General features: G+C 45.4%; 1 protein-coding gene across 1 annotated transcript; it reads left to right on the top strand.

Moving 5' to 3' along the window:
* Positions 1 to 394: 394 nt before the first annotated feature.
* Positions 395 to 21,845, top strand: LOC137358853 (probable G-protein coupled receptor 139). Its single transcript, XM_068025071.1, has 2 exons — positions 395 to 575; positions 20,926 to 21,845. Exons 1-2 carry the CDS (start codon positions 395 to 397, stop codon positions 21,843 to 21,845), a joined length of 1,101 nt encoding a protein of 366 aa, XP_067881172.1.
* The last annotated feature ends 740 nt before the right edge of the window (positions 21,846 to 22,585 follow it).

Raw genomic sequence — 22,585 nt, forward strand, 5'->3', positions numbered from 1 at the left:
AACCCTCCAGTCCACTGGCAATACTCCCATATCCAAGGAGGATCGAAGGATTCTGGCCAATGCTGCTGCTTTTTCCACATTTCCTTCCCTCAGCAACGCTCAAACATCTCCTCCAGACTGGGTAAATAGTCTACTTTATCGTTGTACAAACAGTGTTGAATTGAAAAGAGTTAACTGAACCTGCTTTTTCAGTCTATAATTAACATCAGTCTCCATGGACCCTAATTTTTCCACTGGAGAGTTTCCCTTTTCTATTAATAAGGCACTCTTATCAATGTGTTATCCCACAGTGTCAGCGGAGACATCACACCTGGCAGTAACAGGGATCAGCGGCCCTGGAGACAGGGAGAGGACAGAACAGAATCTGAGAACAACAGATTGAAGTGTTAGAAAAATGGGTCCGAATCTGAGAACAAGAGATTGGAATGTTACAACAATGGTCAGGAGTTTCTCCTGGGCCTTTGACTTTCTTTCTGCGTTTTCTTATTGGCTATCATTGGATCGCCGAATCTATTTCGTCCTTTTAACGATGCAAACGATTTATTATCCCGCCCTTGCTATTGTTGGTGTCCCTGGTAAGTGCCTTTCACAAGTAATTGATTCTATAAATTAAGCTTAACTTCAGTACTGTTCTTGTCATTTACTCCATCTTGCTTGTTGATATAATTGTTCCTGGCAACTCTCAGTATCCAGCTGTTAGATCTTTATATTTGGTTTAACTGTATTGGTTTCTTGGCACTTACATTTTGGGAAGACTACATCTATTGTCATCGATTTCCATCACAAATTCTGTTCCCGATCCATCCACTCCATCTCGCGCCCTGACCAAAGTCTGAGAATGAACCAGACTGTTAAAAACCTCAATGACCCTTTGTTCGAATCGCATAGCCTCTGTATCAGCAAACCTGCCAACTGCCACCTTCATAATATTGCACGTCTCCACCTTTCCGTCAGCTCATCTGCTGCATAAAACCTCATACTTGCCTTTGTCAAATCCAGTCGAATATTCCTCTGTTTTCTGACCACCATCACAATTAAAAGCCTCCTTAAATGTCAGCTCATCCAGAACAATGCTGCCTAAATCACACCAGGTACAGTTCACCCATCACCCCCATGCTCACTAACCTATCCTGGCTCCAGGTCGGGCAATGTTACAATCTTAATATACTCATTCTTGGGTGAAAATCTCTCAATGGCCTCCACCCTCCGATTAGGCCGATTCCCTTGCACATTTCCTATATTCCATCAACTTCTTGTATTTTGATTATTTATCATTCCCTTTTTAAAGTGAATTTCCTTCCCTGTGGATCTCTCTCTGGCCATGATTTTGGCCTCAGTAGAGCCACTGGTATCGGTGCTGTGGAATCCACGCTGGTGGTCATTTCTGTTGTGGCCTGCACGCTACCCATGATGGAGAGGGTGCTAGTCCCTGAGTAACCTGCATGGACCTGCAGCAGGAACATGGTCTGAATTTGACATCAATCAGGCGTTCTGGCAGCTTTCTAACTTGGTCTGCACTGACCACCTGTGTTCGTCACTCTCAGCTCAACAGACGATAGTTACAGTGTATCTCTGTCTGCAACATGACAAACAAATGGAGCACAGGCTGCAGTGAGGGGCTGATAAAAGTGGGAGGAGGGTGGGGGGGGGGTGCTCTGCCCTACCCAGCCGGGTTTCCCGAGATTACTTTTCCTACCTACATATAACCCAGGAGCAGTGTGTGAGGTGACTCTGATTCAATAAGGAGGTGGTTACAGAGCTGTGCCACCTGCTACATTATGACCTGAAGCCTCACACCAGGGTGAGGACAGAGCTGCCAGTGGCCATTACGTTCACATTTTCATTGAACTTCTGTGAATCTGGGTCTTTCCAGGGAGGAGCAGGCGGCATATTCAACATCTCCTAATATGTCATCCCTCGATGTACCCGGAAGGTGATGGAGGCATCCCATATGGTTTTTCAACTCAGTTGGGAGAAGCAGGATGAGAAGACCTGTAGTTTTAACAGGATGCCAGCATTCCCGCTGGGGTATGTGGCTCTGTGCAGCCTCCAAGTCAACAGGGAGAGGTACATAAACTGACATACTCTCAGTGCATGAATGTGCTGTTGGTGTGTGAACATGCCCAGTGCATCATGTTTGTGAATATCCACTAGCCTGGCAGCAGCCACAATTCCTTCATTGTGAAGTAGTCAGCCCTTCCCAGCGTCTTCAGCTCTCCTAGCAAAAAGGAGAAATTGTCTGCTCGGAGACAAATCCCTCTATACACGGTTCATTTTCCTCCCACCCACCATTGCCCCCACCCCATCACTCAAAATGCAAGGACATCAAGTATATAACGAGAGCAAAGCAGTCACTAAAAACATCATGGAGAAGACCATCGGCTTCCAATGCCTGAACGGTTCAGGGGAAGCCCTCCAGTACACATTGAAGCAGGTGCCCAAGTTCATTATATACATAAATGATTTGGAGGAAAGTGTAGGTGGTCTGATTAGCAAGTTTGCAGACGACACTAAGATTGGTGGAGTAGCAGATAGTGAAGGGGACTGTCAGAGAATACAGCAGAAGATAGATAGATTGGAGAGTTGGGCAGAGAAATGGCAGATGGAGTTCAATCAGGGCAAATGCGAGGTGATGCATGTTGGAAGATCCAATTCAAGAGTGAACGAGACAGTAAATGGAAAAGTCCGGGGGAAAACTGATGTACAGAGAGATTTGGGTGTTCAGGTCCATTGTTCCCTGAAGGTGGCAACGCAGGTCAATAGAGTGGTCAAAAAGGCATACGGCATGCTTTCCTTCATCGGACGGGGTATTGAGTAGAAGGGTTGGCAGGTCATGTTCCATTTGTATAAGACTTTGGTTCGGCCATAATTGGAATACTGCGTGCAATTCTGATCACCACATTACCAAAAGGATGTAGATGCTTTGGAGAGGGTGCAGAGGAGGTTCACCAGGATGTTGTCTGGTATGGAGGGCGCTAGCTATGAAGAGAGGTTGAAAAGATTAGGATTATTTTCATTAGAAAGACGGAGGTTGAGGTAGACCTGATTGAGGTGTACAAAATCATGAGAGGTATAGACAGGGTGGATAGCAAGAAGCTTTTTTTCCAGAGTGGGGGATTCAATTACTAGGAGTGACGAGTTCAAAGTGAGAGGGGAAAAGTTTAGGTGCGATATGCGTGGAAAGTTCTTTCCGCAGAGGGTGGCGGGTGCCTGGAACGCGTTGCCAGCGGAGGTGGTAGACGCGGGCATGATAACGTCTTTTAAGATGTATCTAGACAGATACATGAATGGGCAGGAAGCAAAGAGATACAGACCCTTACAAAATAGGTGACATGTTTAGATAGAGGATATGGATCGGCGCAGGCTTGGCGGGCCGAAGGGCCTGTTCCTGTGAGGTAATTTTCTTTGTTCTTTGTTCTTTGTTCATGGTGTTCTGCTGCACCATTCATATCATTGCCATCATGAGAATACAAGTATTGCCACCAGGAATTCAGAGGGCACCTCAGAAAGAGGAGGCAGAGAGGATTTTTTTCTGGAGACCTTCCACCCGAACTGTCTATCAGAGAATTCCTGATAAGATTCTGGTTCCAAAAGGATCATGCGTCCATATAACCATACAAATTAGGAGCAGAAGTCGGCTATTCATCCCATATAGCTTGCTCTGCCATTTAATGCTATTATATCTGATTTGTTTTCTATCTTAAATTCCACATTCCCATTTATCCCCGATAATCTTTCGTTCCCTTTCCAAACAAGAATCTATCTTCCTCAGCTTTAAACATATTCAATTACCCCACCCCCACCACCTTCTGAGGAAGAACATTCCAAAGTCACACGACTCTCTGAGAGAAAAAACATTCTCCTCGTCTCTGTCCTAAATGGACGGCACTTAATTTTCATCAGTGCATGCTAGTTCTGGACTCACCCACAAGAGGAAACATCCCCTCCACATTCACCCTGTCAAAACCGTTCAGGAGCTTATATACTTCAGTCAAGTCTCCCCTCACTCTTCTAAGTTCCAATGAAAACATGCCCAACCTGTCCAACATTTCCACATCAAACAACCCACTCATTCCAGGTATCAATCTAGTAAATATCCTCTGAACAGCCTCCAATGCATATGCATCCTTCCTTAAATAAGGAGACAAAAACTGTACGCAGTATTCTAACTGTTGTCTCACCAACGCCCTGCATAACGGAAGCATAACATTCTTACTTTTATTTCCTCCCGTAATAAAAGGTCGCATTCTATTAGCCTTCTTTATTAATTGCTAAAACTGCATACTAACCTTTTGTGACTCATGCACTAGAACACCTGGATCCCTCTGCACCTCGGAATTCTGCAATCATTCCCCCTTTAAGAAATACTCTGTTTTTTTTTTATTCTTCCTGCCAAAGTGAACAACTTCGCATTTTCCCACATTATAATTCATCTGCCAGATTTCTACCCACTCACCCAACCGATCTCTAACAGTCTGCAACCTCCTTATGTCGCTTCCCACCATGGATCCCCCAATTCACCACCATTACACCCATCTGAGATGCACCATCACAGCGTCTCCTTGGTCATAATCGCGCAATAATAAACCCCCACAAAACCCTTTATATTGAAATATTTATCCAACAACATTTTCAATTATACCAACAAAACTGAACTATTTACTCTTGTGTCTTCCCTCAGTGCCTGTTTTGCGGGTTCCCTCGACTTGCCGAGTGCTGCTACACAGTGCTTACCTAGTGGCTGCAGCATGGCTGGTGGAAGACAGACGACTTGCACTGTGGTAGACAGCAGATGGACTTGCAGGACGCTCTCGAGCAACTCTGGGCTTTGAGGGCTCGAATTCAGACTGCCCCACCTCGGCATGTGAAGCAGCAGCCTGGACTGGCTGATGGGAAACAGCAAGAACACTGGTGGAATAGCAGTGAAGGGAGAACAAATACTGACATCCTCAGAGAGGACAGCAGGTTTATGCTCCACGAAGCCCCTGCCAGTAACATGGGGCAACACACCAGCAGACCTAGTAATCTACTTGGTAACAGATTTCTCGACTGCTGTGAGAGCCTGCAAAAACCTTTGAGCACTGAGATCCACAGCCATGATGGCAGCAGTCTGATCCTGCATGGCAGCAAGCATGGATCTCATGACCTCAGTCTGAGCTTCCACTGTCGCACTGAAACGTTGGGTGTCTGCCGCCTGTGCTGCAGTGGAAGCTGAGACGATGGTTACCAGACGCTGTATCATGGCTGGGTTCGTGAGTGCTGTCATCGAGTTAGTGACCAATTCCACAGCAGAAAGAATGGGCTTCATGAGCCACATCCTCAGCGACATTGGAATTGGAATCCTCCATATTCCTTGATGGTGACAACAGACAGTTTGACAGGCCTGTCAATGGATAAAGTGTCTCAGTGCACAAGTCCATCAGCATTCTCCTGTCTGATGTTCCAACAATATTCTCAGCTGAGTCCTGTGTATTATAACTCGTTCGCGACCTTGCCTTCCTGTGAGTTGACACACGAGCTATCATTTAACCTGGCCTGGCTGCAGCCCACGCGTGTTTTGGTGACACACCAGGTGCAGATTCCGACTCAAGACCAGCCTCTAAGATAAACGCAGTGTCAGCATTTGAATTGGCAGCTGTGAGCAACAGTCCAAGTGATGGGGTGTCACCATCAGTGCTGTGCTGATTCTCTCTCTCGGTCTCCCGGAGCTGATGTGACTGGGAAGCTGGCAGTTTTGGGTTATCATTGGGAAGTATAAAATCAGAAGGGGATGGTTGGGGTGAGGAATTGGGGTGGGATGGAATGCTGAACGTCCATGGGCCCCACTATCTGCGACCTGTCCATCATCTCAGAGGGCAGGATGAGGGAGAGGTTGTGAGACCATAGCATCATCCTGAATGCTCTCATTAATGTCGGATGCTGGATGCTCTATCACAGCTGGTCACATGATGTGGAGAACCATCTCCTCCATCAGGCTCCGGGGATGAAGGTAAGCCGAGATAGTGTTGCACTGTGTTTGCGATGATTTGCCTGCCATAGCTGAATAGCTAGAAGTATGTGGGTGCCGTGAAAGGTGTGTGCCCTTTAGTTAAGCAAATCTGCTGTCCGAACCTGGTCTGGCCTTCATGTGACTCCAGATGCACAGCAATGTGCTTGACTCTTAACTGTCCTGCGAAATGGCCGAGCAAGGCATTGAATTGTCAAGTGAAAGCAGGGATTGGCAACAAATGCTGGCTTCGACAACGACACCCATATCCTATGAATTTCATTTACAAAGGTCTGGGAATAGTGTTTCAGAGTTTTTCACAAGTGTCGTTGTCTCGAAGACATTCCTGGTCATGATAATGTGCAGCTGCATGTTCACATATTTAAAGAACTGTTACTTATAAATTGTAATCTTCTACCCTTGACTGGTTTATTCTATGGTTCGAACATAAGAATGGTGAGAAATAAGGAGACAACACTCAAAGGTCAATTTCAATGCCAATGACTTTACTAGATTCGGCAGGTATACAAATGTTAAAAACAAAACAAAACATTAGTCAGCAATACACCTGTTGACAAGACACCCATTCGTCACAAATAGGTTGCAGCGAGTCATACATAGATGAGCAACCAGTAGGCGGTCACTTCCCTGCTGATTGTTCAGTAGCTGACCAAACTATGTCCATGTTTGGAACAAGGTTGGAACGAGTTCAGGAGCTGAGTGGCCCTGACGGAAGCTAAACTGAGCATCAGCGAGCAGATAATTGCTAAGCAAGTGCTGCTTGATAGCACTGTTGACGACCCCTTCCATCACTTACTGATGACTGAGAGTCGACAGATAGAACATTAACCTGGGCCTCTAGGTTACTAGTCTAGTGACATTACCGCGATGCCACTGCCTGCGCTGCATTTTCCAGTGCACGTGAAGTTTGTCAAAAGTTCTAACTTGACATCAAAGTGAAACATAACTTTAAAGTCAGTCTTTATTGGTAATTTTCATTGCAGCAGCTTTTTCGGGAGCAGAGTGTGAGCGAGTGAGCAGCTGGGAAGGTCAGTTTGAAAGTAAATTTAATTTCCTTTTGTTTTTCGGCAGAGGCCAGGGGGCTGCTGGGTAAGTAAAACACTATATATTTGGGCGGTTTAAAATAACTTTCCTTTCATTGCAGCAGCTTTTTCGGGAGCAGAGTGTGAGCGAGTGAGCAGCTGGGAAGGTCAGTTTGAAAGTAAATTTAATTTCCTTTTGTTTTTCGGTGGAGGCCAGGGGGCTGCTGGGTAAGTAAAACACTATATATTTGGGCGGTTTCTGAACCCGAGACACCACACTTGTCGTGTCTCCCACCCGCCCTCCTCCTCTAACCAAAAAAAAAAGGACTCGGTGGGGTGTTTATAAGGTAAGGCTTTTTCGATTTCTCTGGTTTTATTGTGATTGGTAAAAACTTTTCGTTCCTTTTTCATTTAACTAAGTTAAGCTTAAGATTAAAAATGGCAGGAGATCTCAGACCCGTGTCATGCTCCTCTTGCTCAATGTGGGAGCTCAGGGACATGGCTGATGTCCCTGACTCCTTCACGTGCAGGAAGTGTGTCCAACTGCAGCTCTTGTTAGACCGCATGACGGCTCTCGAGCTGCGGATGGACTCACTTTGGAGCATGCGCGATGCTGAGGAGGTCGTGGATAGCACGTTTAGTGAATTGGTCACACTGCAGATTAGGATTGCTGAGGGAGAAAGGGAATGGGTGACCAAAAGGCAGAGAAAGAGCAGGAAGGCAGCGCAGGAGTCCCCTGCGGTCATCTCCCTCCAAAACAAGTATACCGTTTTGGATACTGTTGAGGGAGATGGCTCACCAGGGGAAGGCAGCAGTAGCCAGGTCCATGGCACCGTGGCTGGCTCTGCTGTTCAGTAGGGCGGGAAAAAGAGTGGAAGGGCTATAGTCGTAGGGGATTCGATTGTAAGGGGAGTAGATAGGCGGTTCTGTGGTCGAAAACGAGGCTCCCGAATGGTATGTTGCCTCCCAGGTGCACGGGTCAGGGATGTCTCAGATCGGCTGCAGAACATTCTAAAGGGGGAGGGTGAACAGCCAGTTGTCATTGTGCACATAGGCACTAATGATATAGGTAAAAAACGGGATGAGGTCCTACAAGCAGAGTTTAGGTAGTTAGGAGCCAAGTTAAAAAGTAGGACCTCAGAGGTAGTAATCTCAGGGTTACTACCAGTGCCACGTGATAGTCAGAGTAAAAATGAAAGAATAGTCAGGATGAATGCGTGGCTTGAGAGATGGTGCAGGAAGGAGGGGTTCAGATTTTTGGGACATTGGGACCGGTTCTGGGGGAGGTGGGACTATTACAAATTGGACGGTCTACACCTGGGCCGGACTGGAACCAATGTCCTTGGAGGTGCTTTTGCTAACGCTGTTGGGGAGGGTTTAAACTAATGTGGCAGGGGGATGGGAACCAATTGAGGTCAGTTGACAGTAAGGAGGTAGTAACAAAAGCCTGTAAGGAACCAGATAATGAAGTCAGTGTGACTAAGGGGAAGAGCAGGCAGGGAGCAGATGATGAATATAAAGGGCCTGGTGGTCTGAGGTGCATTTGTTTTAATGCAAGAAGTGTAGTAGGTAAGGCAGATGAACTTAGGGCTTGGATTAGTACCTGGGAGTATGATGTTATTGCTATTACTGAGACTTGGTTGAGGGAAGGGCATGATTGGCAACTAAATATCCCAGGATATCGATGCTTCAGGCGGGATAGAGAGGGAGGTAAAAGGGGTGGAGGAGTTGCATTACTGGTCAAAGAGGATATCACAGCTGTGCTGAAGGAGGGCACTATGGAGGACTCGAGCAGTGAGGCAATACGGACAGAACTCAGAAATAGGAAGTGTGCGGTAACAATGTTGGGGCTGTACTACAGGCCTCCCAACAGCGAGCGTGAGATAGAGGTACAAATATGTAAACAGATTATGGAAAGATGTAGGAGCAACAGGGTGGTGGTGATAGGAGATTTTAATTTTCCCAACATTGACTGGGATTCGCTTAGTGTTAGAGATCCAGATGGAGCAGAATTTGTAAGGAGCATCCAGGAGGGTTTTCTAGAGCAGTATGTAAATAGTCCAACTCGGGAAGGGGCCATACTGGACCTGGTGTTGGGGAATGAGCCCGGCCAGGTTGTTGAAGTTTCAGTAGGGGACTACTTTGGGAATAGTGATCACAATTCCGTAAGCTTTAAAATACTCATGGACAAAGACGAGAGTGGTCCTAAAGGAAGAGTGCTAAATTGGGGGAAGGCCAACTATACCAAAATTCGGCAGGAGCTGGTGAATGTAGATTGGGAGCAGCTGTTTGAAGGTAAATCCACATGTGATATGTGGGAGGCTTTTAAAGAGAGGTTGATTAGCGTGCAGGAGAGACATGTTCCGGTGAAAATGAGGGATAGAAATGGCAAGATTAGGGAACCATGGATGACAGGTGAAATTGTGAGACTAGCTAAGAGGAAAAAGGAAGCATACATAAGGTCTAGGCGGCTGATGAAAGACGAAGCTTTGAAAGAATATGGGGAATGTAGGACCAATCTGAAACGAGGAATTAAGAGGGCTAAAAGGGGTCATGAAATACCTTTAGCAAACAGGGTTAAGGAAAATCCCAAAGCCTTTTATTCATATATAAGGAGAAAGAGGGTATCTAGAGAAAGGATTGGCCCACTAAAGGACAAAGGAGGAATGTTATGCTTGGACTCAGAGAAAATGGGTGAGATTCTAAACGAGTACTTTGCATCGGTATTCACCGAGGAGAGGGACATGACGGATGTTGAGGTTAGGAACAGATGCTTGATTACTCTAGGTCAAGTCGGCATAAGGAGGGAGGAATTGTTGGGTATTCTAAAGGGCATTAAGGTGGACAAGTCCCCAGGTCCGGATGGGATCTATCCCAGGTTACTGAGGGAAGCGAGAGAGGAAATAGCTGGGGCCTTAACAGATATCTTTGCAGCATCCTTAAACACGGGTGAGGTCCCGGAGGACTGGAGAATTGCTAATGTTGTCCCCTTGTTTAAGAAGGGTAGCAGGGATAATCCAGGTAATTATAGACCGGTGAGCCTGACGTCAGTGGCAGGGAAGCTGCTGGAGAAGATACTGAGGGACAGGATCTATTCCCATTTGGAAGAAAATGGGCTCATCAGTGATAGGCAACATGGTTTTGTGCAGGGAAGGTCATGTCTTACCAACTTAATAGAATTCTTTGAGGAAGTGACAAAGTTGATTGATGATGGAAGGGCTGTCGATGTCATATACATGGACTTCAGTAAGGCGTTTGATAAGGTTCCCCATGGCAGGCTGATGGAGAAAGTGAAGGCGCTTGGGGTCCAAGGTGTACTAGCTAGATGGATAAAGAACTGGCTGGGCAACAGGAGACAGAGAGTAGCAGTAGAGGGGAGTTTCTCAAAATGGAGACGTGTGACCAGTGGTGTTCCACAGGGATCCGTGCTGGGACCACTGTTGTTTGTGATATACATTAATGATTTGGAGGAAAGTATAGGTGGACTGATTAGCAAATTTGCAGACGACACTAAGATTGGTGGAGTAGCAGATAGTGAAGGGGACTGTCAGAGAATACAGCAGAATATAGATAGATTGGAGAGTTGGGCAGAGAAATGGCAGATGGAGTTCAATCAGGGCAAATGCGAGGTGATGCATTTTGGAAGATCCAATTCAAGAGTGAACTATACAGTAAATGGAAAAGTCCTGGGGAAAATTGATGTCCAGAGAGATTTGGGTGTTCAGGTCCACTGTTCCCTGAAGGTGGCAACGCAGGTAAATAGAGTGGTCAAGAAGGCATACGGCATGCTTTCCTTCATCGGACGGGGCATTGAGTACAAGAGTTGGCAGGTCATGTTACAGTTGTATAGGACTTTGGTTCGGCCACATTTGGAATACTGCGTACAGTTCTGGTCGCCACATTATCACAAGGATGTGGATGCTTTGGAGAGGGTGCAGAGGAGGTTCACCAGGATGTTGCCTGGTTTGGAGGGCGCTAGCTATGAAGAGAGGTTGAGTAGATTAGGATTATTTTCATTAGAAAGACGGAGGTTGAGGGGGGACCTGATTGAGGTGTACAAAATCATGAGAGGTATAGACAGGGTGGATAGCAAGAAGCTTTTTCCCAGAGTGGGGGTTTCAATTACTAGAGGACACGAGTTCAAAGTGAAAGGGGAAAAGTTTAGGGGGGATATGCGTGGAAAGTTCTTTACGCAGAGGGTGGTGGGCACCTGGAACGCATTGCCAGCGGAGGTGGTAGATGCGGGCACGATGGAGTCTTTTAAGATGTATCTAGACAGATACATGAATGGGCAGGAAGAAAAGAGATTCAGAAGCTTGGAAAATAGGCGACATGTTTAGAGAGAGGATCTGGATCGGCGCAGGCTTGGAGGGCCGAAGGGCCTGTTCCTGTGCTGTAATTATCTTTGTTCTTTGTTCTTTGTTCTCTGCAATCTTTCAGCATTTAGATAATATGGTTCTTTGACATTCTTCCTACCAAAGTGGACATTTTTGCACTTTCCCATATTATACTCCATTTGCCAGTTCTGTGCCCACTCATTAACCTATCTATGTCTCTTTGCAGCCACCTTGTGTCTTTTCCACAATGTACTTTACTCCCTATCTTTGTGTCATCTGCAAATTTAACAACCATACCTTTGGCCCCTTCATCTGAGTAATTTATATAAATCGTAAAAAGTTGATGCCCCAGCACAGACCCCCATGGCACACCACTCGTTATATCTTTCCAACCAGAAAATGACCTATTTATGCCTACTCTCTTTTAACTGTTAGCTACCCAAAATTCTATCCATGGCAATATGTTACCCCCTGCAACATGACCTTTTCCCCCCATGCAGTAGCATTTGATGTGGCACCTTTTCAAATGCGTTCTGGAAAGCTGAGGACAATACATCACAGGTTCCACTTTATCCACAGCACATGTAACACTCAGTTTTCACAAAACCATGTTGAGTCTGCCTGATAAGCTTGAATTTTCCAAAATACCCTTCGCTTACTTATTTAATAATACCTTCTGACATTTTCCCTAAGGAAGATGTTAAGCTACCTGGCCTTTAGGTTCCTGCTTTCTGCCTCCATCCCTTTTTGAATAAAGGAGCTACATTCACTATTTTCCAATCTAAAGGAACCTTCCCCGAATATAAGTAATTTTGGAAAATTAAAACCAACGCATAAATCATTCTCCCCTGACACAGACCAGGCAGCAGAGTCCAGGTCATTCCATCCATTCAATCCGGGGACAGAAAACGCATTCTCACCTGTTTCAGTTCAGACAGCAGATACCAGGCCATTCCATCCATCAGATCCTGTATAGAAGACCATTCTCACCTGTCACAGGTCAGAAAGCAGAGACCAGACCACTGACTCCTGACTTGTGCCTTGCTGATGGTGGACACGATTTGGGGAGTCAGGAGGTGAGTTACTCGCCACAGTATTCCTTGCGTCTGACTTGCTCGTGTAGCCAAAGTATTTAATGGCTACTCCAGTTCAGTTTCTGGTTAAGGGTAACCCCCAGGATCTTGATAGTGGGGGATTCAGCGATAGTAATGCCTTTGAATGTCAAGGGGACATGGTTAGATTCTCTCTTGCTGGAGTTGCTCATTGCCTGGTACTTTTGTGGTGCGAATATTACTGGACAGTTATCAAACACACCTGCATATTGTACAGGTCTTGTTGCATTTCTACACGGACTGATGAAGCAGCAGAGGATGGTTGAGCCCAGGGTACTACCCTGAGGAACTCCTGCAGCGATGTCCTGGAGCTGAGATGATTGAACTGCAACAACCACAAACATCTTTCTTTGTGCTCGGACCGACACAAACCGTTGCAGAGTTTTCCCCTTGATTCCCATTGACTCCAGTTTTGCTCGGGCTCCTTCATGCCGTACTCAGTCCCAACAGTAACCCCTAGGGAACTCCAATAAAATCCTTACCATAGGCCGCAAAAGATCCATTAACCAATACTTTTTGTTTCCTGTCAGTTTTCCAATCCCTTTTATTCCATGAGCTATATCTTTGTTCACATGTCTGTTGTGTGGCACTGTATCAAATGCCTTTTGGAAGTCCAGGTACACCACATCAACTGCATTGCCTTCATAAACCCACTCTCTTTCCTCCTAAAAAAAAACTCTTGCAAGTTACTTAAAATGGTTTTCCCTAAAGAATTCCATACTGTCTTTCCTTAGGTATCTCTCATTTGTCCATGCGACTATTCATTTTTTCACAAATTATTGTTTCAATAAATTTCCCCTCTACCAATGTTAAACTGACTGACTGCAGTTCCTGGGCTTATCTTGTTACGACTGACCGCTCAAGTATATATATATCCAATCAAATTAGACTGTTCTCATTGCGTGAGCAATACACTGTTAAATCATTCCCGGCGTTCTGCAGATCACCTAACATATCACTTTAAACTTTCTAAATTAAAGACATCTAAAGCCGAATTGAACTATCTGGCAAACTCCGAATGAGGCAAATCAAACCAGATATCTTTAGACCAACAAATTAACTGTTTATCAGAAAAACTAAACTCTTAAACACTACTAACATATAAACAGCATTAGAAAACAGCTTTCTTTGTGATTTGCACTTCCCGATTATTAATTCTCTGATTAAAGTCCACTTGCAGTATTCCAGGTTCCAATGAGGAAAGAAAAATGACCAACATCCAAAACTTCAACTCCTCCTTCATCCAGCGAGGACATCTACAGATTAACAAATTGCAAATACTTTGATGAATTAATTTTGCTTTCGAATATTGAGGGGTGAAAAAGTGATCAGTCTAAAATTCACCTTCCTTCAGTTTAAATTATCAGTGATCTCTGTTCCTTTCATGCTCATGCTGTCTGTCTCTGTGTCTCTCAAAAGCTGGTTTTTCAGCTAGTTTCAAAAATTAATCGTCATATATTATCTCGATTCTACAGTCTCTGAATGGCTGTTGCAAAACCTACTCGGAAACAGGCTATTTTAGATCTAGTAATATGCAATGTGGTAGGATTAATAAGAAATATCATAATTATCGTCCTCCAGGGGGTAGCAGTCACAACATGGTAGAAATTCTAATGCAGTTTGAGGACGAGCAATTTGGGTTTCAGACCAGTGTCCCCAACTTAAACAAGAGCAATTACAGAGGTATGAAGAAAGATTTGTCTAAAACAGGCTGGGAAAATAGACTAAGGGAAAGATAAGTGGATGAGAAGTGGCAGACATTTTACCAGATATGTCATAACGCTCAGCAAAAAATAATCAAGGTCAAAAAGAAGACTCGATGAGAAGGATGAACCACCCGTGGTTAACAAAGGCGGTCAAGGAGAGTATCCCATCAAAAACTAAGGCATACAAAGTGGCAACAACTAGTGGTACGCAAGAGGATTGGGAATCTTTTAAAGAACCAGCAGCGGATGCCTAAAAAGCTAATTAAGACGGAGAAAATTGATTATGAAAGCAAATTGGCAATAAATATAAAAAAACAAACAACAAGAGCTTCTATATAAGAAGAAAGGGAGTCGCTAAAGTGAGCGTGGGACCCTTGGAGGATGTGACTGGTGAATTGATAATGGGGAACAGGGAAATGGCAGAATATTTAAACCAATATTTTGCATTGGAATTGACGATGGGGGACACTACAAACACCCCACAGATATCAGATAAGCAAACAGCTAATGGGAGTAAAGATATTATAACAGTCTCTTTCACGACGGCAAAGTATTTAACTAACTAATTGGACTAAAGGCAAACAAGTCGCCAGGACCTGATGTGCTTCATCCAAGGGTTTTAAAGGAAGGAACTGCAATGGAAGAGGAGGCAGTGGTCGAAATATTCCAGAACTCACTGGATTCCAGGAGGGTCCCAGTGGATTGGAAAACCGCTAATGTGACGCGCCTGTTCAAGAAGGGAGGGAGACAAAAAGCAGGAAACTATAGGCCAGTCAGCCTAACATCGGTCATTGGGAAAATGCTAGAGTTCATTATTAAGGAAGAAATTGCAGACATTTAGAAAAGCTTAAAGCAATCAAACAGAGTCAACATGGTTTGAGAAAGGGAAATCATGTTTGACACTTTTGTTAGAGTGGTTTGAGGATATAACAAGCAGAATTTATAAAGGGAACCAGGAGATGTAGTGTATTTGGATTTGCAGAAGGCATCCGATAATGTGCCACAGAAAAGATTATTGCACAAGAGAGGAACTCACGGTATTGGGCGTCATATATTAGCATGAACTGAGGATTTGTTAACGCACAGTAGACAGAGAGTGGGGATTAATGGGTCTTTTTCAAGTTGGAAAGACGTAAGTAGTGGAGGGCAGCAAGGATCAGTCCTAAGGTCTCAATTATTCACTATTTGTATTAATGACTTGGAGGAGGGGTCAGAGTGTAATACATCCAAATTTGCTGATGATACAAAAACAGGTGGGAGGGCATCTTGTGATGCAGACATAAGGAATTTGCAAGGGGATATAGTTAGGTAGAGTGAGTGGGCAAAAACTTGGCAGATGCTTTAGAAAGCTTTCCAGAACATACTCGAGGAACTCCTTCCCCTTTCTGACCTCTACACTACTGCTCCTCCAGTCTACATTCGGATAATTAAAGTCTTCCTTGATAACTACTCCATAATCCCTGCATCTCTCTGTAAAACAGACACAACAAATATCTTTTCATGAACACTTTTATTCAACGACACGTTGAATTCACACTTGTGTATTCCATAGTGCCTGTATTAAGGGTTCCCTCAAATTGCCTAGTGCTCCTGCACGGTGCTACCCCAGTGGCTGCAGAATGGTTGGTGTAAGGCTGCTGACTTTCACTGAGGGAGGTTGTAGATGGTCTTGCATGACTCCCTCGAGCAGCTCTGGGTCTTGACGTCTCGCATTCGGACGACATTAGTTCCCCATGGTCAGCAGCAGCCTGAGCTGGTTTATGGGTATCAGCAAAAACACTGGTGGAGTATCAGTGAAGGAAGACAAATTCTGCCAGCCTAAGAGTGGACAGCAGGTTCGTGCTCCACGGAGCCACTGCCTGTCGCACGGAGCGATACCTCAGAAATCCGATTAATCCTCTGGATCTCTGAGTGCTGGACTGCGGTGAGAGCCTTAAAACCCCTTTGACAACTGAGATCCACTGCCATAATGGAAGCAGTAAGATCCTGCGTGGCAGCAAGCATGGATCTTATGACCTCGGTCTGACATTCCACTGCAACACCGAGACGTTGAGTGTCTGCCACCTGTGCTGCAGTGGAAACTGCGACAATGATCACCAGACGCTGTATCAAGGCTGGGCCCGCTAGTGCTGTCATGGACTTAGTGACAACTTCCACTAGGGAAAGAATGGGCTTCAAGCTCTGTGCAATGTCCTGTGCCCTGTTGGAGTCGGACTCCTCTAAGTTCCTAGACAGTGACAACAGACTGTCTGACAGGACTGTCAATGGACAAAGTATCTCAGTGGACATGTCTATCAGCATTTTCCTGTCTGTTGCCCCATTAAATTTCTCATCTTAAGTGAGCTGGCACATGCAATCACCACGTGCAGGTCCCGACTCTATTCCAGCCTCGACGGTACACGCAGTGTAAATATTTTAGCAGGTGGTTGTGAGTCCCGGACCTGCTAATGGATATTCACCATCAGTGCTGTACTGCTGCTCTCTCTTTCCCTCTCTCTCTCTGTCCCTGAGAGCTGCTGTGACTGGGAAGCTGGCAGTTTTAGGTTATTATTGGGAAGTATATCATCAGAAGGGGAGGATTGGGGTGAGGTTTTGGGGATTGGATGGAAAGCAGGAGATCCAGGTACCGCCAACTGCAGCTTGTACATCATATCAGACAGCAAGATGAGGGGGAGCTAGGAGTTAAGAGACGTCATAAGGAAAGAACGTTGCATCACCCTTGAAGCTACCAGCCAGCTTCACACACAGTTAGGATCCTGTTAAGCTTACAGTCACCCAGCTTACAGTGCGGGTCACCCTGGGCGGCATGTATAATTCATGGCAATGAGGAGGCAGCAGGAAGTTTTGTGTGTCACCAGGAACAGGCACGGGCAGATCATGAATCACAAACCCTAGGCCTGAAAAGAAGGACAAATCTGATTTTTCCTGTTTCTCACCTTTTTCATTGTTTTCCATTTTCTCTTTCACCCTGTCTCACACTCTCACCTTTTCAGTTTCGGTCTGGCTCATAGGATCAGAGACAATGCAGCATAGAAGGAGGCTATTCGGCCCATTGTGTCAGTGTTGTCGCTTGGAAATATTATCTAATCAATTCTGCTCCCCTGCTCTTTCCCCAGACTCCTGCATTTTTATCCTTTTCAAGTTTTTGCCAAATTCACTTTTGCAAGATATGTTTGAATCTGTTTCCACCATATAGCCTGACAATGAATTCCAAACCCAATAACTCAGCGTAAGAACATTTTCCTCATTTCCCCTCAGTTTCTTTGCCAATTAACATCAAACTGTGTCTTAATATTGCACTTTCTGACACTGGAAACCTCTTCACCTTAATTACACAATCAAGACTCTTCGTGATTTTGAATTTCTATATGTAATCTCCCTTTATCCTTCACTGCTCCACAGAGGACAAAGAATAAAACAACAGAAAATGTCGGAAATAGTACTGATGATAGGTCACATATCTGAAACAATAACTCTGTTTAAGTCACCACAGATGCTGCCAGAACTGCTGAGTATTTCCAGCACTTTCTGTTTTACCTTATGTATTTTCTGTGCGAATTAAAATTTTAGAAGATTGAAGCCATTGTTTTCAGTCCCCATTGCACACACCATTAACAGCTACCGACTTTATCCCTCTCCCTGACTACTGTGTGAGACTAAAGCAGACTGTTTACAAACTTGGTGTCATATTTGACCCCAAGATGATCTTCCGACCACGTATATGCACTTTCACTAAAATGGCCTATCCCCACCTCAGTTACATCGCCTGACTTTGTTTCTCTCGCAGCTCCTCTGCTTAAAACCCTCATTCAAGTATTCGTTACCACCAAGACGTCTGCAGTACTGAAAGTGACCACCTCTCCTGGTGCTAGTGCCAATACTGATGAGCTGCCAGTTCTCTGATTGGCCAGCAGCTGTTGGAGGTGGGATCCTCATCTTGAAAGGGACTTGGATCCCAGCAAAAGACATTTAGACAAAAAAACCGCACGATCGCTTTGGGGCGAGGTGGGGGTGGGTGGCACGAAAAGGCCGAGGTTCTGTTAACCCCGCCTGTCAGGCCCGCTGCTAAGAGCCACGCCTGCTACACATGTCCAGCCCCATATCACGGAAATAGCCTCCTGTCCCACAACACACTAACATACCTATGTTAATCCTATATTGGCCTCTTGTGCATCCCTGATTTTAATCTTGTCACCACTGGTGGTAGTACCTTCAGTTGTATGGGCCCTAAGCTCTGTAATACCATCTCCGCGCCTCTCCAGCTAACTTTATGTCTTTAAAACACTCCTTGAAGCATATTTCTTTGATCCAGCTTTTGGTCATCTTATCTACAATCTCCTTATGTAACTCGGTATCTTATTTTGTTATATAATGCGCCTATGAAACATCTTGGGACTTTTTACGACATTAAAGGTGCTAAAAAAAAACAAAGAACAAAGATAATTACAGCACAGGAACAGGCCCTTCGGCCCTCCAAGTCTGCGCCGATCCAGATCCTCTCTCTAAACATGTCGCCTATTTTCTAAGGTTCTGTATCTCTTTTCTTCCTGCCCATTCATGTATCTGTCTAGATACATCTTAAAAGACTCCATCGTGCCAGCGTCTACCACCTCCGCTGGCAACGCGTTCCAGGTGCCCACCACCCTCTGCGTAAAGAACTTTCCACGCATATCCCCCCTAAACATTTCCCCTTTCACTTTGAACTCGTGTCCTCTAGTAATTGAAACCCCCACTCTGGGAAAAAGCCTCTTGCTGTCCACCCTGTCTATACCTCTCATGATTTTGTACACCTCAATCAGGTCCCCCCTCAACCTCCGTCTTTCTAATGAAAATAATCCTAATCTACTCAACCTCTCTTCATAGCTAGCGCCCTCCATACCAGGCAACATCCTGGTGAACCTCCTCTGCACCCTCTCCAAAGCATCCACATCCTTTTGATAATGTGGCGAACAGAACTGTACGCAGTATTCCAAATGTGGCCGAACCAAAGTCCTATACAACTGTAACATGACCTGCCAACTCTTGTACTCAATGCCCCTTCCGATGAAGGAAAGCATGCCGTATGCCTTCTTGACCACTCTATTTACCTGCGTTGCCACCTTCAGGGAACAGTGGACCTGAACACCCAAATCTCTCTGGACATCAATTTTCCCCAGGACTTTTCCATTTACTGTATAGTTCACTCTCGAATTGGATCTTCCAAAATGCATCACCTCGCAGTAGTGCTGTAGAAATACAATTTGTGGTTATTGTTTCTGCCCAGTCCATCACCCTGTTTGTGCCCTCATGAATTCTATTACTATCTTGCTCGCTCATCACTAGACTTCCACACTTCATGAGTTCTGAAAATTGCAACTTTGTGAACTGTAGCCTGCTCCCTCGGTAACCTGTGGCCCATGGATGGGCCCTGGCAGCAAAGATGATTCTCCCTGAAACACCCCCAAACTAAGCGAGTACCATCACCCATTTTCCAAGGGTTACCACACTGGCACTGGCAATACCAGCCAACTCACCTGGGGTATGGGTCTCCAAGGCTGCTCCTGTCCCAGGTCTGGTGTAATAGCAACAGTGGTCCCTGCTCCCTGGCTATCCCCTGCTGCAACACTTGATTTACGTCGGGTCCGGGACTCTAACAATGGGCCTGGTCCCAGACCTGTTGTGTTACCGGCACTGGCTCCGATCAGCTGACTGTGCGTGGTGTCATCGCCAGACTTACCTATGTGTCTCGGGCACTATGGGTCAAGGGTGTAATACTGGCAGTTCCACTGCTCTCAGTGGCGTTGCCGATACTAGTGAGCAGCTGGCCATGATTGTTCAGCAGCTTTGGCAGATGGGATTCCCATCCTTTAAGGGATGTGGACCACGACACCAGGCAGTTAATTGCTGAAGAGCCACACGGAGTGTAGGCTCTGAATTTCTATGACAGGGGACGCTCATATTTTCTGCCCGCCGTCAGGAACCCCACTGGCTCCACTAAATTCAGCTCCCTGTCTCCAGCAGCAATTCCTGTCACTGGGAAGATAATTCACTGCATACTGAATACAACAACAAATGTGCAATTGTCATCCTAAACTCCTTGAAACTGCTGTTTTCACTCCCAACCTGGAGTAAAATATCCTGACAAATTCCCTTGTTTAGCTTTATCTTCGTGACGATCGAGATTATTTGTTTCATTGATTTTTCAGTCGACACATTCCCAATTATTGCTTTGAAATAATTGAATTCCGTGCTGCCCGCCACAGTTGAGGGAATCTCTCAGGCAGTCCAACATTTAATTTCCTGCTCAAGAGCGATGTGCAACAGACGTTGCAAATATGAAATAAAAACCGAAAATGCTGGATATATTCATCAGGTCTGGCAGCACCTGTGGAGAGAGAAACACAGTTAATGTTTCAGGTCAATGACCCTTCATCAGAACTGGGAGAGAATAGAAATGGATCAGATTTTAAACCAGACAGGGACGTGAGGGAGGGGAAGGATTATGATTAACATTGATTTTAACATTTTAGTCTCATCCGGAACAGTTTCAGTTCCTGTATTCCATCCCCGTGTGTAATTTTCATTTAATTTCTCCTGCCTTCCACCCTATTACAACACTTCTCTTGTTCTTTCAGCTTCGATCATTTCAGTACATCACTGGATACAGGAACATACTTTAAATCTCAATAAGGCCTCAAGCAAACAGGTAACTTTGCTCCTAGACTGATGTATAATTTCTCTATTTATTCCCCTACCTTACAGTTAACTTGCTGACGATTGGGATCTTATCTCGGGGAAAATGCGGGCTCTCCAAATGTGTCACTCGCTACCTGGTAGCCTTGGCAGCGGCGGATCTACTGGTCATTTTCCTGGATGTGATATTGAGACACATTCCCATTGTTTATCCGGAACAGTTTCAGTTCCTGTATTCCATCCCCCTGTGTAATATTCACGCCATCCTGCTTTATGCAGCCACAGACTGTTCTGTCTGGTTCACCGTCACTTTCACCTTTGATCGATTTGTGGCGATTTGTTGCCAGAAGCTGAAAAGGAAATATTGCAGCGAGAAAACGGCGGCTGTGGTTCTGGGAACAGTGATTGTGCTGAGCTGTTTAAAGAACATCTTCTGGTATTTTATGTTCACAGGTCGGTATTTGCTGTGGAACATCCCATGGTTTTGTGATGCAGCAGAGCATGCTCGGAATTCTCGTATCTGGGGAACAATCGAGTTCCTCCATTACATTCTAACACCGTTTGTCCCATTTATGGTGATTCTATTGCTCAATGCTGTCACCGTCAGACACATTTTAGTGAGCAGTAGAGGACGCAGGAGACTCCGGGATCATAGCAGTGGGGAGAGACGCAAAGACCCAGAGATGGATAGCCGAAGAAAATCCATCATTTTACTGTTAATTATCTCGGCAAATTTCATTCTGTTATGGGCAGTGTTAATGGTGTTTTCGATATGGAGCCGGATGTGGTATTTAGGTTATCAGTCTATATTTCTACCGGCGTTTCTGCGGGAATTGGGCTTCATGCTACAGCTGCTGAGCTGCTGCACAAACACTGCGTTTTATGTCGTGACCCAGACTCAGTTCAGAGTGCAGTTGAAGAATGTGCTGAAATATCCCTTTACTCCAATTTTTAAATTCATTCAATGTTGTGATGAGCGCATGAGATAGAGACAGACCCGTTGTCGGTTCGAGAGAGAAATACAGGGTGTGTGTGAGAGAGAATCGGGCAGGGAGTGGGTGAGAGAGAGACAGACAGGGAGCGTGTGCGAAAGAGACAGACAGAGAGTTTGTGAGAGAGACCGTTTGGGAATGTGTGTGAGAGAGAGAGACAGACAGGGATGCAGTGTGAGGGAGAAAGACAAGGTGTGTGTGTGAGAGAGACAGACAGGGAGTGTAGGTGAGCGAGACAGTCGGGGAGTGTGTGAGAAATAGACAGCCAGGAAGTGAGTTTGAAGGAGAAAGACAGGGTGTGTGTGAGAAAGAGATAGTCAGACAGGGAGTAGTGTGAGAGTGACAGAGAGGGAGTAACTGTGAATAAGAAAGACAGGGTGTCTCTGTGAGAGAGACAGACAGAGACATTAGGTGAGGGAGACAGACAGTGAGTGTTTGTGTGTGAGAGAGAGAGACAGACAGGGAGTGTGTGTGAGAGGCAGAGACAGACAGGGAGAGTGTGAGAGAGACAGATAGGAAGTGTGTGAGAGAGGGAAACAGACAGGGAGTGCGTGAGAGACTGATAGTGAGAGTGTGGGAGAGACAGACAGGGACTGTGCGTGTGAGAGTGAGGTACAGTGTGTGTGAGAGAGACTGACATGTTTTGTGTGTGAGAGAGAGCCTGTGAGGCAGTGTGTGTGAGAGACAGACAGGGTGTGTGTGTGACAGATGCAGACAGGCAGTAATTGAGACAGAGG

This window comes from Heterodontus francisci, unplaced genomic scaffold (genome assembly GCF_036365525.1).
Source record: "Heterodontus francisci isolate sHetFra1 unplaced genomic scaffold, sHetFra1.hap1 HAP1_SCAFFOLD_157, whole genome shotgun sequence".
Lineage (NCBI taxonomy): Eukaryota > Metazoa > Chordata > Chondrichthyes > Heterodontiformes > Heterodontidae > Heterodontus > Heterodontus francisci.

Excerpts from the sequence above, each read along its gene's own strand:
- LOC137358853 (XM_068025071.1), top strand. The coding sequence starts at position 395 with ATGGGTCCGAATCTGAGAACAAGAGATTGGAATGTTACAACAATGGTC. Across the intron at positions 576-20,925 it reads TGCTATTGTTGGTGTCCCTG|TTAACTTGCTGACGATTGGG; the intron begins GTAAGTGCCTTT and ends CCTACCTTACAG.